This window comes from Staurois parvus, unplaced genomic scaffold (genome assembly GCF_062004578.1).
Source record: "Staurois parvus isolate SC_StPar_1 unplaced genomic scaffold, SC_StPar_1.0 ptg000981l, whole genome shotgun sequence".
Lineage (NCBI taxonomy): Eukaryota > Metazoa > Chordata > Amphibia > Anura > Ranidae > Staurois > Staurois parvus.
The window spans coordinates 738,167-756,013 of NW_028318777.1; the positions used below are offsets into that span (position 1 = coordinate 738,167).

The 17,847-nt window shown below is 39.6% G+C and overlaps 1 protein-coding gene across 1 annotated transcript in view; it reads right to left on the reverse strand.

Moving 5' to 3' along the window:
• Positions 1 to 17,847, reverse strand: part of KMT2A (lysine methyltransferase 2A) — a 409,829-nt gene that overhangs the window by 63,659 nt on the left and 328,323 nt on the right. The window contains exons 22-26 of the mRNA XM_089657321.1: positions 7,068 to 7,226; positions 3,201 to 3,318; positions 2,817 to 2,895; positions 2,406 to 2,572; positions 152 to 316 (exon numbers count right to left, since the gene is read on the reverse strand). Coding sequence (XP_089513447.1) covers positions 152 to 316; positions 2,406 to 2,572; positions 2,817 to 2,895; positions 3,201 to 3,318; positions 7,068 to 7,226 — 688 coding nt within the window. The remainder of the gene's footprint in view (positions 1 to 151; positions 317 to 2,405; positions 2,573 to 2,816; positions 2,896 to 3,200; positions 3,319 to 7,067; positions 7,227 to 17,847) is intronic.

The window sequence follows — 17,847 nt, forward strand, 5'->3', positions numbered from 1 at the left end:
GCTGTTGACGTCAATAAAGGTGTGTAGTTTTGTAGCATTATAGCATTCTTGAAATTGTGCAAAAGTTTTGTCCCATAAAAATCATTCTATACCAATACATCAATAGTGACTATGATCAACTACTGCGTCAGACAACCACTTTAAAGATTACCTGCTGACGGAAGGGGTCGAGGTCCTGGAGAGCGCTGATTATGGGGATATCTGTGGCGAACTCTGCTCCTACCAAGAGTCCGAAAAGAAGTCAAAGAAACTGAATTACAAGGTGGTGGTCCTGGCGAAGGGAGACCAGACGATTTGGGTTCCTGAAGATTTACTTCTGGGGAAAAAAGGAGTAAATGAATAGAAACTATCATCCTGTTAATGTGGTTATAATAATTACCAATATTATATAAGTGATTAAATTTAGCCAAAGCACAAGTGTAAAAACTCAATAGCCTGATGTATAACTGCCACAAATTTGTTACCGGTTTACTTTTATCATTGAAGGTGAAAGTAAAAGAAAATCCCAAACTTTGGGTTGTCCCCAGAAAAGTAATAGAGGAGAAATCTTTCAATGGGGACACAAGTTCTGGTGACCTGGGGGTCCCCAAGGAATTCCTTAATTTGCCGGGATTTCCTCCCACTTCCTGTTTGGCTATGGGAAAGGAAGTGAAGGGAAATCTCTGCAATGGGACACAGATGGGGAAAAAATCTGAAAGGGGCTATCACTCTCCCTTACTCTATCCTTGATTAAAAAAACATTTTGCCGATAATTCTACCTTAATAATCATTGTGAATATTTATCAGATCTATCTAACACAACGCTGGTAAAAAAAAATATTTTAGAACAAGCTAACTTTCAGGAATGACAAAAATTACCTACACTTGACAGCCAGCTGAGTTGAGATCCTGTGCCATTACTGACCAGTAACAAAGGGTGTATGAACCTACCTATTATAAGGTTTTTTTTTTCTTTTTAAAGTACAGCTCTAATAACAGTTTATATTAAAGCAGTATTAAACTCCACCAAAAAACAAGCATGCATGGCATACTAGCATATTATGATATTATGATAGCTGTACAATTGGAGCACTCCAACGCTGCACTGGCCTTAGATCACTGGGGTCTTGTGTTATAAAAACCCTGCCTGCCAGTGTTTTTAGCAAAATTGAGTTCAATACCGCTTTAACTGTAATATTCACACAATACATGACTTTTCAAAATGTAAGCCATTTAAAAACCAATTCATTCCTGGAATGCAGCAAGTTAAGAGTCATCCACCATATATCCATTTTAAGTTCACCTGTGATCAGACTATGAACATGAAAGTATTTATATTTTAGCAGTAAAATGTGGATTTTTCTCTTTACTCGTCATAAAATGCTTTTCTTGGGAGTCCATTCCGGAGACACAGGAAGTAATATTGTCAGGTAATAGTACTGCCTAAAGGAGTACTGGACACTAGCAAACTAAAAAATTGCATTAACAGCTCAAGATAACCCTTCTATCAAACATGTCTGAGTTTACTAGCATAGTAACAAAGCTATGCCCGCAATGGACTTCAAGAAAATTATTTTTACCCTGAGGACAAAAAAGTCAAATTTTCTCTCTAGTCCTTTGAAAGACATAGGAAGATTTAAAACCTTTTGGGCATTCAAAAGGAATCCAACTGAGGTGTGGGCCATAGCAAACAAGAAAACACTAATGGGATCACACACAGCAAAAACAAACAACTAAAAAAAAAACAAACAGAACCCAGGGCTGTGTAGTTCACAAACTTTAGGTGATTAGACACTAGCAAAAAAACCCAACTTCAGAGTGCTGCTTTAAGAACTTTGAGGCTGAAAGGTGCATCCACAAAAAAGACTGGGTATCTACCTGGTAAACCACTGAAAAAAAGACCAGATTGGGCTATTACAAAACTGGGCCGCAGAGGCTTGGTGCCAGAATGTGCAGGAAACAACCAATAACCTGGTGGGAATGGGAATGTAAAAGCAAAGGAGGAGTTTTTTTTTAATTTAGAATGTGAGCTCTAGCGATGAGTTGTCCTATCCATTAAGTGATGGTGGGCATTAATGCAGGATGACCCCTGCAAGGTCCTGAGCATAGGACAAATAGTAAGTCCATCTTCCTGACAGAAGTTGTTGCTGTTAGGTATGACTCTGATTATATCCAGGTAAGGAAGAGCAATTTCCTTTGGGTGCTTTGGAGCAGGGCACAAAGATGGAAGGACTATGTCCCCATTGATGTAGAAGTTTGATGCCACTTAGGAAGAAAAGATGGTCTTGGCCAAGAAACGACCTTGTCTTTGTGAAGAATGAGTAATAACTCCTTATAAGAGACCTGTCTGCTTCGTGTGTGTGTGTGTGTGTGTGTGTATTTAAACCATGCTAAAACTGAAGCCCAAGTATGTCCTCAAATCTTACCCTGCACATCACGGAGTGGAGGACTGTGAGCAATAGTTCGGTTCTCTTCATGATGCACAGTGCTATTAATGTCAGGCTCAGAGGGTGGTGGCCTACACTCTAGAATCTTGCAAGTATACACACAGCGCTTTCGAGCATCTGTTGTACTCCAGTAGACTCGCGAACATCTAGCCAAAAAGAACATATATTTACATATACAAAATATGTACAAATTAAACTTGTGTATACAAGATATGAAGCTGCTATAAATTCTCAAAACTAAAGAGTTTACTCTTTTGTGGTGCCTGCCTTCAGAGTACTAAAAAAGGCCACAGATATGTGTGCTATGACTCAATATTTAGTCAAAGTACAACAATTAAGATTATTTAGTAAAGGCATTTCCAAAACAAAAGAAAAGAAAAAAATTCATACTGATATCCAATTGGGAAGAGCTTCTCTTCGCAATCCGATAAGTCACTCAAAATTCCAAGGCAGTCTACTGTCATGGAACCTGTAAAAAAAGAAAAAAAAAAAAAACCATGAGGACAGGAACCAGGCTAAGGAAACTGAACCATAGGATATAAAAGCAGATTAACAATATAAAGGAACAATGCTAGAGATTATCCAAAAGCAACAGTCATATACAGTACTGAAGTCAATCGCCCTTTTTTTGGATGGAAATAATATTACCAGGGATCTGCAAACACCTATATAACTGTTAATGCAATCTAACTGCATAAGTGTAGTGAAGCGCTAAATCTAACTGCATGCATCCCCTGCAAATCTGGGAGTTGCCATTTTAATCCAAAGCCTCACCAATCATCATATGTATGCTTTCTGGCTCTAAACCACTCAGAAACTTTCTACGCAGATTAATTCCTTCAAAGTCAACAAAAACTCTTCTGAGAACCTCAAAACTGTTGTCAGACACAATCTGCAAAAGAAGAAAAAAAATTAATTAAAAGGAAAAACCATAAAAGCACAACATGACTGCATCTATCTAAAACACACATTTCTTCTGATCTGTTCTACAAAATTTTACTTTGATAAACATTTATACTAGAGTTATGGATTGTCAAGAATGTATATTATAACCTATACATTTACAAGTCCTTTGCATTAAATAATACATAGTCTGGCAGATGAGTTTTACGTGTGGTTCATCATGCCTGAACAAATTGAAAATTTGGTCCAATAGCAATAGGTTGAACATAACAAACCACTTACATCAGCCCCTACCATGGAAGAAGCTTACACTGTCTGATTTCCCCTTTTATTGTCATCCACGCATTATCTGGTGGAAAGCCAATTAACCAACCAATATATTGCTTAACTCACCAACACGGTGACACTGCATGTTTGGTCAAGCTTTCTGGTGGTACTTCTTTTATTTAGCTTCAAAAAATTAAAAATAAAACAAATACATTGACTTTGGACCTATATCACAATTTGAAGAACACAGAAAGCTGATTTTGTATGTAGTAACTGACGTCTCCAAGGGGTATTCAAAACTAAGTTATGTTTTGACACTACAGTTCTACATACAAGTAAAAAAAAAATTTTTATTGCTCACACAGGCAAATCTTGCAGACTGTGAATAATAAAGGCAAAAGAAAATCGTGCACTGCCAAATAATGAAAATAATAATAGATGAGCTGCTGCAAACACATGTTATCTGTGTAAATATAAAAAACAAACTAAAACAAATTAAAGTGTCGCGCTGCTAGCATAAATCAATACATGTAAATATACAAACAAAAATGTGACTGATAGTCCCAAAAGATGATAAAACATAACAATAAATGCAATTCTTTAAAAAAAAAATCCAAATAAGTGAAAAATCTTCCTTCTGGTGATTGCACCCAATCTTCAATACATGTGAATCACCACAGTGAACATAGACTTCCAGGTGGACTCTCACCTTGCATGGAACTGTATGTGGACACAGGTCAAACAAAGCATCTCCCCTATTAGTGGGCCTCTTCCCCTTATGAATCACCACTGGACCTTTACAAATGAAACCCAATTTCAGTACAGACAACTCTGTGGATAAAGCTCGACAACCACAAAGTAGACCATAGTGCAGTAGGCTTCTTTAAAAGGCATATATTTATTAAAGCATATGAACTCACATGATAATAGTGTTAAAAATAATATATAATTAGATACCTCTGATGAAGTCACGTGGTGTGTAACGATACGCGTGGGGAGAAGTCAGGTGACGTCAGCGCTCCTACATCGTTCCAACAGGCAGGGTTCTGCTCTCCATTGTTTGATTCTGACCGCAGTTTCATGCGTTTTTAACACTATTAACATGCGAGTTCATATGCTTTAATAAATATATGCCTTTGACCACTTCAATACCAGGCACTTTTAACCCATTCCTGCCCAGGCCAATTTTCAAAGTTTCAGCGCTCTCACACTTTGAATGACAAGTGCGCGGTCATGAAACACTAAAATTTTATTATTTTGTTCACACAACTAGAGCTTTCTTTTGGTGGTATTTAATCACCACTGGGGTTTTTATTTTTTGCTAAATTAACAAAAAAATAAAAATAAGTTTCTTTGTTTCTGTTATAAAAGTTTGCAAATAAATAATTGTTCTTCATAAATTTAGGCCAAGATGTCTTTTGCTACACGTCTTTGGTTGAAGTAACCCAAATCAGTGTTTATTACTTAGTCTGTAGGAAAGTTATAGAGTTCACAAACTATGGTATATATCTGAAAATTGATCAATCCTGAATTACTGACGGCCAATCCAATTTCTTGAGGCCCAAAAATGTCAGAACAGTACAGATATCCCCCAAATGACCCCTTTTTGCAAAGTAGACAGTCCGACGTATTTCATAAGAGGCATGGTGTCAGGGAGCGAGGAGCCAAACACACAAGGTGGTGCAATTAAAGGTAGGTTTATTAATATAAAAAATAAGACAAGAGTCTATGCAAGTCCAACAGTGGAAATCGTAGCCAAAACCGGGGTCAAGAGCCAGGAAGAATCGTCGCCAGAGCCGGGATCAGGAGCCAGGAAGAATGGTCGCCAGAGCCGGGATCAGGAGCCAGGAGGAGTCTTAGCCAAAGCCCAGTCGGTATCCTAGCCAAAGCCCAGTCGGTATCCAGGAAAGCAATGAGTAGCTAAACAGGAGCTTGCTGTTGTGCACCAGACAGGACACGAATGCAATGGACAGCCACAAACAGCAGACTTATATGTGATAAGCCGCCACCTCCTCGGGGAGGAGCCACAGAGGGCTGAAAGCATAAAAGGATCCCACAATGCTTTGCAGACACCTAAGATGGATGCCAGCACATGGGGCAGAACAAGGTCTGAGGAAAGGTAGGACCTTAACACATGGTAAGTTTTTTTGAAGTTGTAATTTTTATGTCATAATTTTTCTGAAAGTTGAGAAATTGAAAAAATTGGCGCAATTTTTTTTTACATACTGTCACCAGTGCAGTACAGCGTCATCATATAACTGGTGTAGCGGTGACCAGGGACACTGCCTGGTGACAATACCAAAAAACAAAATATTGATAATTTTTTTTTTCAATTTTTTTCATATTACACTATGACCAAAGTAGTATAATGTTACCATAGTAACATTGTACTACTTTGGGGAAGTGATCAGTATTTTGTTTTTTACACAATTTACTTATAGGAAAGAATTTCTGTGCTATAAGCAAGCATTTAACTGAATGAAATCGATTCATTTAGCTTTTTTTGTTGTGATTAGCTGTGACTGGCCATGGCTAATCACAAGACACAGATGGGATGTGACTGGCCCAGCCTGTGCATGTGATCACTGTCACCATTCACAGCTAGACACACTTGTATACAATAGATGGCAGGAAAGGAAGCCTGCCATTGTATACAACTGTCATGTGAGCTGCTGTGATTGGTCACATGGTACTGGCAACGGGGCCGATACACAGATCTGTCATTGTCCGTGTCCGAGGTACACAGCCGATGACAGATCTCGCCACAGTGCGGCCCTGCGGGCACGCGCAATGCGCGATCTGGGAAGGTCGTCATATGATGCCCTCCCAGAAGGACTAGAGGTTCACCCGGCCGTCATATTACTATAGGTCAGGCAGGAAGTAGTTAAAGAAGCCTACTGCACTATGATCTACTTTGTGGTTGTCAAGGTTTATCCACAGATTTGGCTGTACTGAAATTGGGTGCCATTTGTGAAGGTCCAGTGGTGATTCATAAGGGGAAGAGTGCACAGAGGAGCAAGTTATGTGTTATGCCCACTAATGAGGGAGATGCTTTGTTTGACCTGTGTCCACATACAGGTCCATGCGAGAAGGTGAGAGTCCACCTGGAAGTCTATGTTCACTGTGGTGATTCACATGTATTGAAGAGTGGGTGCAATCACCAGCAGGAAGAATTTGTTTTAAAACGCGCAGACTGTTCTGTTTACGAAGGGATTAAAGTCTTACGTAAGAATGTGTAAACCATACATGTGCACAAGGCTACACATTCTGCAATCAAAGTCAGACAAGCAGAGCAGCAAAATATAGTGCTGTGCACCTACAAATATAAGCAACCCTGTTCATTTCATTTTTTTAAAAAAGCATCTGCCAACTTTTCCTCAAAAGCCATTCTATCTGTTATAACAATATTCTGTGAACAATTTCACAATTCTTTCAAAGGAAGAAATTCATCCTTATGATTATAGAACTTACCTCCCCTTTAACTAAGTCTCTGTGTCTTTGACAGTATACCTTCTTATCCTCAAGAAACACGCAATTCTTATGTCTTGAACACATGAAGTGGTAGTTACTTGTGCATGAAGAAAGGCAGCAACCAACAGTAGCACCTAACTTCAGGCAACTCTCACATCTCTGTAGAAAAAAAGAACAAAAAATACAGCAAAACAAGAACAAAGTTTAAACGCTAGAAAAATGTGCATTTGCGGGCAAACTAAAAAAAATACTTCACAAAAACATGCATTTGGTTATCTATTCATTAAAACCATTGAATGCATTTTTAAAGCAGAGAGTGCAAGTACAAGAATTTATCCTAATCATGGCTCCTGTAACACCCTACAGGTGAAACTCGAAATTTAGAATATCGTGCAAAAGTTCATTTATTTCAGTAATGCAACTTAAAAGGTGAAACTACTATATGAGATAGACTCATTACATGCAAAGCAAGATAGTTCAAGCCACGATTTGTCATAATTGTGATGATTATGGCTTACAGCTCATGAAAACCCCAAATCCACAATCTCAGAAAATTAGAATATTACATGCAATAAATAAAACAAGGATTGTACATAGAACAATATCGGATCTCTGAAAAAGTATAAACATGCATATGTACTCAGTACTTGGTTTAGGCCCCTTCTGCAGCAATTACTGCCTCAATTCGGCATGGCATGGAAGCTATCAGCCTGTGGCACTGCTGAGGTGTTATGGAAGACCAGCATGCTTCAATAGCGGCCTTCAGCTCTTCTGCATTGTTCGGTCTCATGTCTCTCATTTTTCTCTTGGCAATGCCCCATAGATTCTCTATGGGGTTAAGGTCAGGCAAGTTTGCTGGCCAAACAAGCACGGTCATTGAACCAGGTTTTGGTGCTTTTGGCAGTGTGGGCAGGTGCCAAGTCCTGCTGGAAAATGAAGTCAGCATCCCCATAAAGCTCGTCTTCACAAGGAAGCATGAAGTGCTCCAAAATCTCCTGGTAGATGGCTGCGTTGCCCCTGGACTTAATGAAGCACAGTGGACAAACACCAGCAGATGACATGGCTCCCCAAATCAACACAGACTGTGGAAACTTCACACCGGACTTCAAGCATCTTGTAGTGTGTGCCTCTCCATTCTTCCTCCATACTCTGGGTCCTTGGTTTCTAAATGAGATGCAAAAGTTGCTCTCATCAGAAAAGAGGACTTTGGACAACTGAGCAACAGACCAGGTCTGTTTTTCTTTAGCCCAGGTAAGACGCTTCTGACGTTGTTTGTTGTTCAGGAGCGGCTTGACAAGAGGAATATGACATTTGAAGCCCATGTCCAGGATCCATCTGTGTGTGGTGGCTCTTGATGCACTGACTCCAGCCTCAGTCCACTCCTTGTGAAAGTCCCCAACACTTTTGAATGGTCTTTTCCTGACAATCCTCTCCAGGCTGCGGTCATCCCTGCTGCTTGTGCACCTTTTTCTTCCACACTTTTCCCTTCCACATAACTTTCTATTAATGTGCTTTGATACAGCACTTTCGAAACATCCAACTTCTTTTTTCAATTACTTTTTGAGGCTTTCCCTCCTTATGGAGGGTGTCAATGAATGTTTTCTGCACAACTGTCAGGTCAGCAGTCTTTCCCATGATTGTGATTCCTACTGAACCAGACTGAGAGACCATTTAAAAGCTCAGGAACCCTTTACAGGTGTTATGGCTTAATTAGCTGATTAGAGTGGGACACTTTGAGCCTAGAATACTGCACCTTTTCACAATATTCTAATTTTCTGAGATTGTGGATTTGGGGTTTTCATGAGTTGTAAGCCATAATCATCACAATTATGACAAATCATGGCTTGAACTATCTTGGTTTGCATGTAATGAGTCTATCTCATATATTAGTTTCACCTTTTAAGTTGCATTACTGAAATAAATGAACTTTTGCACGATATTCTAATTTTTCAAGTTTCACCTGTATATAGCAGTACTCAGACTGGTAAGAGTAAGTGCCAACCTTGGAATCAACCAAGCTACTGCTGCACTCACAAGTGATGATTGGAAGATCATCACTGATGACATCATCAGTATGCTGTGGCTTCACTACTTAATTAGCATGCAGGTAGGGTGATTCAAACTTGCTTAAACATCTGTGTTGCTGCTAAAAACAGTTCTCAAATATTTGAAATGTAAATTTAGTTATCTCATCCAATAAAGTTTGTGCAAAATCCCATCATTACCCTTTTTCTAAAGATTCTCCTACATGGCAGCAGAGTCAAAAATCCACTAAACAAAACAGATCTTGACTCAACTCCATTGTTCTTATAAAAGGGAAGGTATGTCTTAATTAATATATTAATCCAAAACATTTTCTTTTTTTGATAATCAACATTAGATATAAGATATGCAAAAACAGTTAAAAAGAAACTTGACTGAGTGCTAAAAGAAATAACAAACAGATTGGTTTCCTTCTATTATGACCAAGTGTCAGGGCAGGAGCGGTGGAATGGACAGGCAGACCTAATGGCGACAGCCACCACCCGCAGACCAGAGTCCCTCAGGGCGCGGAGTCTAAGTCCCAGGCTGCCTTTCACCAGGGCCCCTGATGGTGGGGATGGACTTGACGCAGCCAGAGACCAGGTCGCGCCCCCCCGAGTAACCCCAGCTGCTGCAATGGCCGCCGCCAATGGCATAAGCTGGTGGGAACCAGATGGGAAACGATAGCGTGGTTGGACAGGCCGGGTCGATAACAGCGGGACAGACGGTACAAGATGATAGGCAAGAATACTCAGGTCATGGGCCGGGTTCAGCAACAGAAGATCAGGTAATGGGATAAGGCAGAGAATAGTCTTGTCAAAGCCGAGTCGGTTTCCAGGAAAGCAACGAGAGTAGAACAAGAGCTTGCTGCCACACAATCATACAGGACACGAATGCAAAGAGCAACTGCAGACAGCAGGCTTAAATGTGATCAACCACACCCCTCTGGAGGAGGAGCCACAGAGACCTGAAAGCATAAAGGCTCCCACCATGCTTTGCAGAAACTTAAGATGGATGCCTGCACATGGAGCAGCATAAGCTCTGAGGAAAGGTAGAACCTTGACACCAAGGTAACCAGTTCAATGCTATAAGATGTAGAGAAATGTACAACCATTTACAGTGGGGAAACTAATTATTTCATCTCCTGCAGATTTTGCAAGTTTGCCCACTTACAAAGAAATGAAGGGTCTATAATTTTTATTATAAGTGTACTTGAAATGATAGAGACAGAATATCAACCAAAAACCCTGAAAAAACACAGGATACCAATGTTATAAATGAAGTTGCAGTTCAGTAAGTAAAATAAGTATTTAATCCACAAGAAAAAAATGACATAGTACTTGGTGGAGAAACCCTTGCAAGCACAGAGGTAAGACAATTTTTGTAGTTGGTTACCAGGTTTGCACACATCTCAGGATGGATTTTGGTCCACTATTCTTTAGAGATCTCCAAATCCTTATGGTTTCTTGGCTGTCACTTGGCAAATCGACGTTTCTGCTCCCTCCATAATTTTTCTATAGGATTAAGGTCTGGAGACTGGCTAGGCCACTCCATGACCTTAATGTGCTTCTTCTTGAGCCACTCCTTTGTTACCTTGGAGGTATGTTTTCGGTTATGGTCATGCTGGAAGACCCATCCAAGATCTATCTTCAGTGTTCTGGCTGAGGGAAGAGGATTCTCATCCACGATTTTGCAATACATGGCCACGTCTATTGACTGCTCAATGCGGCAAAGTCAGCCTGTACCTTTAGCAGAGATAAAGCCCCAAAGCATGTTGTTTCCACCTCCGTGTTTGACTGTAGGGATGGTGTTCTTAGGGTCATAGTCTGCATTTTTCTTCCTCCAAACATGTCGAGTTAATGCCAAAGAGCTCAATTTTGGTCTCATCTGACCACATCACTTTCTCCCAATCCTTCTCTGACACATTGAGATGTTCATTGGCAAACTTCAAACGGGCCTGTACATGTGCCTTGTCGAGGAGGGGGACCTTGCGGGTGATGCAGGATTTCAATCCATGGTGGCATATTGTGTTACCATTGGTTTGTTTGGTGACTGTGGTCCCAACTGCCTTGAGATCATTCACAATCTCCTCCTGTGTAGTTCTGAGCTAATCCCTCACTTCTCTCATAATCATCCTTACCCCATGAGGCGAAATCTTGCATGAAGCTCCAGATCAAGGGCAACTGATAATTATTTTATATTTCTTCACTCCAACAGTTGTCTCCTTCTCACCAAGCTTCTTGTTGATGGTCTTGTAACCCATTCCAGCCTTGTGCAGGTCTGCAATCTTGTCCCTGACATCCTTTGAAAGCTCTTTGGTTTTGCTCATGGTGATGCCCAAGAAAGATTCTGTGGACAGGTGTCTTTTATACACATAACGAGTTGTCGTTAGGAGCACCTTCTTAAATTGACAGGACTAACCTGGGTACCACATGAGCACTTAGCCAGTCAGTCTGTGGGAGCCAGAATTATTGTTGGGTTGGTAGGGGATAAAATACTTATGTTTTTCTCACTGACTACAACTCAATTTATAATATTTGTATCATGTTTTTTTGGTTGAAATTCTGTCTCTATCATTTAAAATACACCTATGATAAAAAGGATAGACCCTTACATTTCTTTGTAAGTAGGCAAACTTACAAAATCTGCAGGGGATCAAATATATTTTCCCCACTATAGATTTTCATTATTATGGTTAGAGCCCCTGCAGATTAAAATACAACCATTTAATATGGGTGGAAGTCCCCTAGTGGCTGACTATATGCTTGACAAAAACATTCATTCTGGTATATCAAATGCTAGCAGGTAATCTCAGCTGCAGTAAATGCACTAATGACAGAACTTGATCAACACATGACCGAAGTAATGAACAGATCATAATATAAATATCTTCAAGCATTACATAGCATTGAATGGATTACCTTTATTATAACAGGAGGATAACAGTCAGTATGTTATTTCTTTATCACCTGGCCAAGTTTCTTTTTAGGGGCCTTAAAAAGAAAACAAAAACCAGTGCCCTTTGCAGAAAAAAAAATGACCAGTGCCCAGAAGTGCCACCTACCAGTGTTGCCCATCTGTGCCGCCCAGCAGTGCCCCCTATCAGTGCTGCCTATCAGTGCCCATCATTGTTGCATATCAGTGCAGCATCATCAGTGCTGCCTATCAGTGCAGCCTCATCAGCGCACATCAGTGAAGGAGATAAATTACCGGTTTGCAAAATTTTATAATAGAAACAAAGAAAACATTTTTTTGCTTTTTTTTGTTTATACCGCAAAAAATAAAACACCCAGCAGCGATTAACCACTTGCCGTCCCCCTACTGTTTTTAAATGGCAGGACGCTGGCACTCCAGGGGCGGGTTGCCGTTCATAAACGGCACCCGCTATTTCTAGTTGTGCGCGCTCCCTGGGAGCGTGCAGCACCGCGATCCAGTGCCCGCTGTGTCCTCCAGACACAGTGAAACACCGATCGTCGGACGGGACCTCTGTACGAGGTCCCGATCATGTGATCACTGATTGGCCAATCAGTGATCACATGCAAAGTAGTAAGCAAGATGTCACTTGTGACATCATTGCTTACTACGTGTGAAATCTGTGAATGATCACAGAGGTCACATGGTACAAGGCTATTCACAACAGCCTTGTACCATGTGACAAGCTCTGACCAATCACAGCTCACACAGTATTTCTCAATGGCTGCAAGAATGCAGACTGAGAGAAAGAGAAATAATTGCTTTTACATCCTATATGGGTGTAAAAGCAAATCACTGTAAAAAAAAAAAATCTTCATCACCCCCCACAAGTAGTACAGTGTCACCATGGTGACACTGTACTGCTAGGGTGACAGTATGTTAAAAAAAAAACAAAACATAAATAATAATATAAAAAATAAAATAAAAATGTAAAAAAAAAATGTTTAAAAATTATAATTTTTGGTTATAAACTAATTTGGCGTATTTTTTTTTTACTAAAAAGATAATGGAATAAATTTTGGCCAAGATTTATGATGAAATATTATTTATTTGAAAGATTTTATAAGAAAAACACTTTTTTAAAATTTTTTGGACTTTTTCATTTACATAGCAAAAAAAATAAAAATCCCAGCGGTCAATAAATAACACCAAAATAAAGCTTTATCTGTCTCAAAAAAATGGTAAAAAATTAATATGGGTACAATGTTGCATGACCGCGCAATTGTCATTCAAAGTGTGATAGCGCTGAAAGCTGAAAATTGCCCTGGACAGGAAGGGGGTAAAAGTGTCAGGACAGGAAGTGGTTAAATACCACCAAAAGAAAGCTCTATTTGTGTGGAAAAAATTATAATTTCATATGGGTACCGTGTTGCATGACCGCGCAATTGTCATTCAAAGTGTGACAGCGCTGAAAGCTGAAAATTGGCCTGGGCAGGAAGGGGGTATAAGTGCCTGGTAGGCAAGCAGTTAAGTCAGTGTGCATGGACCTTAACTGTGTTTTGTATAACTGAACATGTTATATGCCATTTTGATTAACAAAAAAATTATATTTTGGGGATTAATATTTGACAGTAATAAATCAAGTAGAGTTGAGTCAAAATCAGTATTTTCTTTATTTACGAAATTTAGCCATCTGCCTGCAGTTCAGCTTTAATGTGTGAGAATCAATTATTGGTATGCAAGAGGTCTCCAAACTGCAGCCCCTTGCTTGCCTTTATCTGGCCCTTGGGGCACCTTTCCTCCAACTGATACAAGACAATATTCGGCCCACTGACACCAACAATGGGGCATAACTCTTACTACTGAAATAACCAACAAGCATTATTCCTCCCACTGACACCAACCATGGGGCACTATTCCTCCCACTGACACCAACCATGAGGCACTATTCCTCCCACTGACACCAACAACGAGCACCAATGATGGGGTGCTACTCCTCCTCCTAATAACAAAGATGCAACATTTACTTCCATTGATGCAGGACAATTTCCACTCCCAATGGCCATAGTCCACCCCCCCTATAGTCTGAAGGCCAGTAAACTGGCCCTTTGTTCAGAAAGTTTGGAGACCCCTGCTGTAGAGTAAAACAGGAAGTCTTAAACCTTCAGATTTTACTGCCACCTATAGGAGGATTGTACACTGCATACAAAATGAACTGTAGGCCAGCCCATGATAACTTCTACTACCTGCATGCTTTAGGTGTGTAGCAAACCAGTTAAAGGAGCATGATCATAAACAACTGGTGGATCGGGCCTTGACCAAAAAGCAGCTTGACTGATGGTCTAAATCACCAACAAATGGTGGAACTAGAAATTGAGGTGCCATTGCTGCCCATCCAGAATAACAAAGAGAATCCAACTTGCATAATGGAGAAGAGGCAGAGAGATATTTGAACAGCCAGAACATCTAGGCAGTGGAAAGAGGTCTTGTGGTGAACTGGAGCTAGACACAGGAGGAGAAGGACAAAGTCCTGAGTAAGGTAGAATGTAGAGACTACATTGGGAATAAAGGAAGGAGTGGACCTCAAAATCACCTTGTACCTAGATAGGACAAATCTGCCAGTTCAGACACTTGACAAGCCAAACAACAGGGAAAAGTACCACTTCCTGCAGAACAAAGAAAGGGATCTCCCTAAAAATTTCAAATTGAGGCTTCAAAATGCACTGAAAGGACCAAATTCAAATCCCACAGTGGCTGGGATTTGACATGGAAGGCTCCTTGCCAAAAGGTCTTGATCAGAAAGTGGGATGTCAAAAGTCTCTGGGAAAGAAAAAAAAGCAAGAGCAGAGATCAGGCCCTCGATGGTAATAAGGGCCACACAGTGGTCCAAACCCAACTGGTGTTCAACAGTTAAGCCAGTGACAGAAAATCAGAGTGACAAGTCTGTCATTGAGACAGAAGTTCTAGATAGTTCCAGCAGAGCCCAAGGGGAGTATGCAAGAAGTCTTACTAGGTCAGTACACCATGCTCGTTGGGCCAATCCAGAGCTATGAGAACCACCAGCAAGTCCTCCATCTCAATCCTGCAAAACTAGGATTGAGAAACTAGTTGGGTACAGAGACCACTGCCAGCTAAGGTAGATGTTCCTGCCAACTGTCCATGTTGGCGATGTACCTGGTTGACAGAGCTGAACATGTTCTGTCCAGGACAGGATACACTTTCCTTGTTCAAACAATTTTATTAACAATAAAGCAGAATGGAACAAACAAGGAGACATTGCTAATGTACAATGGACATGGAAGTGGCAATAGGACATAAAAAATTAATGAGAATCACAGTACAAATGTCTATATGCTACTAGCATAAACAGGTAGATAAAAGTTGACAATAAAAGACATTATTGTTCCAGCCAATCAAAGTAATGTCTCCCGAGTGCATTAAAGAAATAGGGGGAAGTTTGAAGGGGGGGTCAGACCGGGGTGGAAGGGGGGAGAGGGAAAGTGGAACAACAACCATGACTCCATGAGCGTTCAACAAGGATACACTTTCTTTGCCGAAGCAAAACTTTCTGTTCCACCCTAACTGATGTAAGCCACCACTAAACCGTTGCCCTCCTGAATCCGAAGCAGAGAACCTAATAATAGATCGGTCACCTGGGGCCATCCAAGCCTGATAAGCTGGAATCAGTCATCAAGTTCAGTTTTAATTTCATCAACAAAAATAATTTCGTCAACTATTTTAGTTGACTAAAATATGACAAACTAAAATGGCATTTTAGTCAAGAGTATGACCAAAACTAAATTGAAATTTGACATCAAAATTAACACTGCACTACCACATGAGAATAAGTAGGGGCCATCTTCGAAGCTGCTGAAAGAAAAAAAAATATTTTTAAATATTTAAAAATTTTTTAAATATTTAATATTGGTAAAATATTCAGTTAATATGTGCAATGGCATTACAACCAATAGTATATAGTATATACAACCAATAGTGATCCTGGTACATGCGGCTGTGTTTTCCTGCAATCCTCGTGGGGCGTTGAGGTACTGGGTACTCACGGCAACCGTTCCTCCCTCGGGAGTGTGATAGTGTGGCAATCTGTACACTTGTGAGGAGAGGAAGGATTGGGAATATACCGTTTGTGAAGCTGATGTCATCTTACTTGAATGTAAGTTGCTACAATAAAGTGCTATAAGTTTTATGATATATACTGATCCATGGTCTGTTATTGAGGTCTGTGGGAAGTGGCTGGAAAGGCTGAAGGAATATCTATAAAGTGGAAAGAAATACTCAGACCCCTGATACCATTTTGAGGGTAACTATGAACTCCCTTTGGTGGTATGTAGTGGAGTGACTCCTAAGGTTGAGGGTTATCTTTCTTCTCACGGTTATGGTGGCACATTGATTTCTATGTGCATGAAACACGTGTGGCACGGTTGTTTAGATACCTTTTTTCTTTGAAGATATCACACATGTTGAGCTCTTTTTTCTTGAGGTATATGAAGATCGAGTTTGAAGTATATCACTAAGAATGTTGGAAGATATGAAGAATTAAGATATCACAGATAAAGATTGGAAAAATTTGGGACTCTTAATTTGGGACTCTTTTTTTTTTTTTTTTTTTATTATTTTATTTACACAATTTTTTGGGGATGATTACACATTTTTTTGGGGGTTTGGTATTATGTTTACACTACATTGTTATTAGAGGGTAATCAAGCTACTATATTTTGATGATTACAACCAATAGAGTTTACAATTTTTTTGTTTTTTTTTATAGTTTAAAGTTGCACTTCTGTTTGACAAAAAGCAAAATTTTTATTTATGAAACTTTATTTTATTTATAAGGACGTTATATATTATTATTATTATTACTACGAGTTTATATAGCGCCAAAGGGTTTGCTCAGCGCTGTACAATAGATAGAACAATGGCTAAATCTGTGTCAGCAGTGTATGTTCAAAATCTTAATACCATAAATGATAACGTTGTTAGATTTTTAAACCAGGAGTACATAATGACTTTGGCAATTCTAGAGAAATTCTTAAATATTGCACTACAATTTAATTAAACCCATTAGATTTTAGTCGACTAAAATGTACCGGAGATTTTAGTCGACTAAAATGTACCGGAGATTTTAGTCGACTAAAATGTACCGGAGATTTTAGTCGACTAAAATGTCCTGGAGATTTTAGTCGACTAAAATGTACCGGAGATTTTAATCGACTAAAATGTACCGGAGATTTTAATCGACTAAAATGTACCGGAGATTTTAATCGACTAAAATGTACCGGAGATTTTAGTCGACTAAAATGTACCAGAGATTTTAGTCGACTAAAATGTACCAGAGATTTTAGTCGACTAAAATGTACCAGAGATTTTAGTCGACTAAAATGTACCAGAGATTTTAGTCGACTAAAACGAAAATGGCATTTTAGTCAAAAGACTAATATGACTAAAACTAATATTACATTTTGGTCAAAAGACTAAAGCTAAATCTAAACTTGACATCAAAATAAACTGTACAAGACCTTCCAAGCACAGACTGAAATAAGTTTCGCAATGTCAGAGCAAGATTCTCAAGTCATAAGAGCAGACTGCCCTTAATGTTTAATAAACCGTTCTGTACAGAGACAGGAGCAACTTTTTGCACTATGACAGAATGTTGTGCTCCAAACTCAAATAGGCGAAGAGAACTACCTCAAAGAAGGCTGCCATCAGACTCTAGATTCATTTACAGAAGTGAAGAGTTGAATAGCTTCAGGACTTGAGTGCATAAACCTGAGACTGGAGAGTCTGAAGTTTTCCTGAGGAAGAAAAACCCTGAACTGGGAAGTGCTCA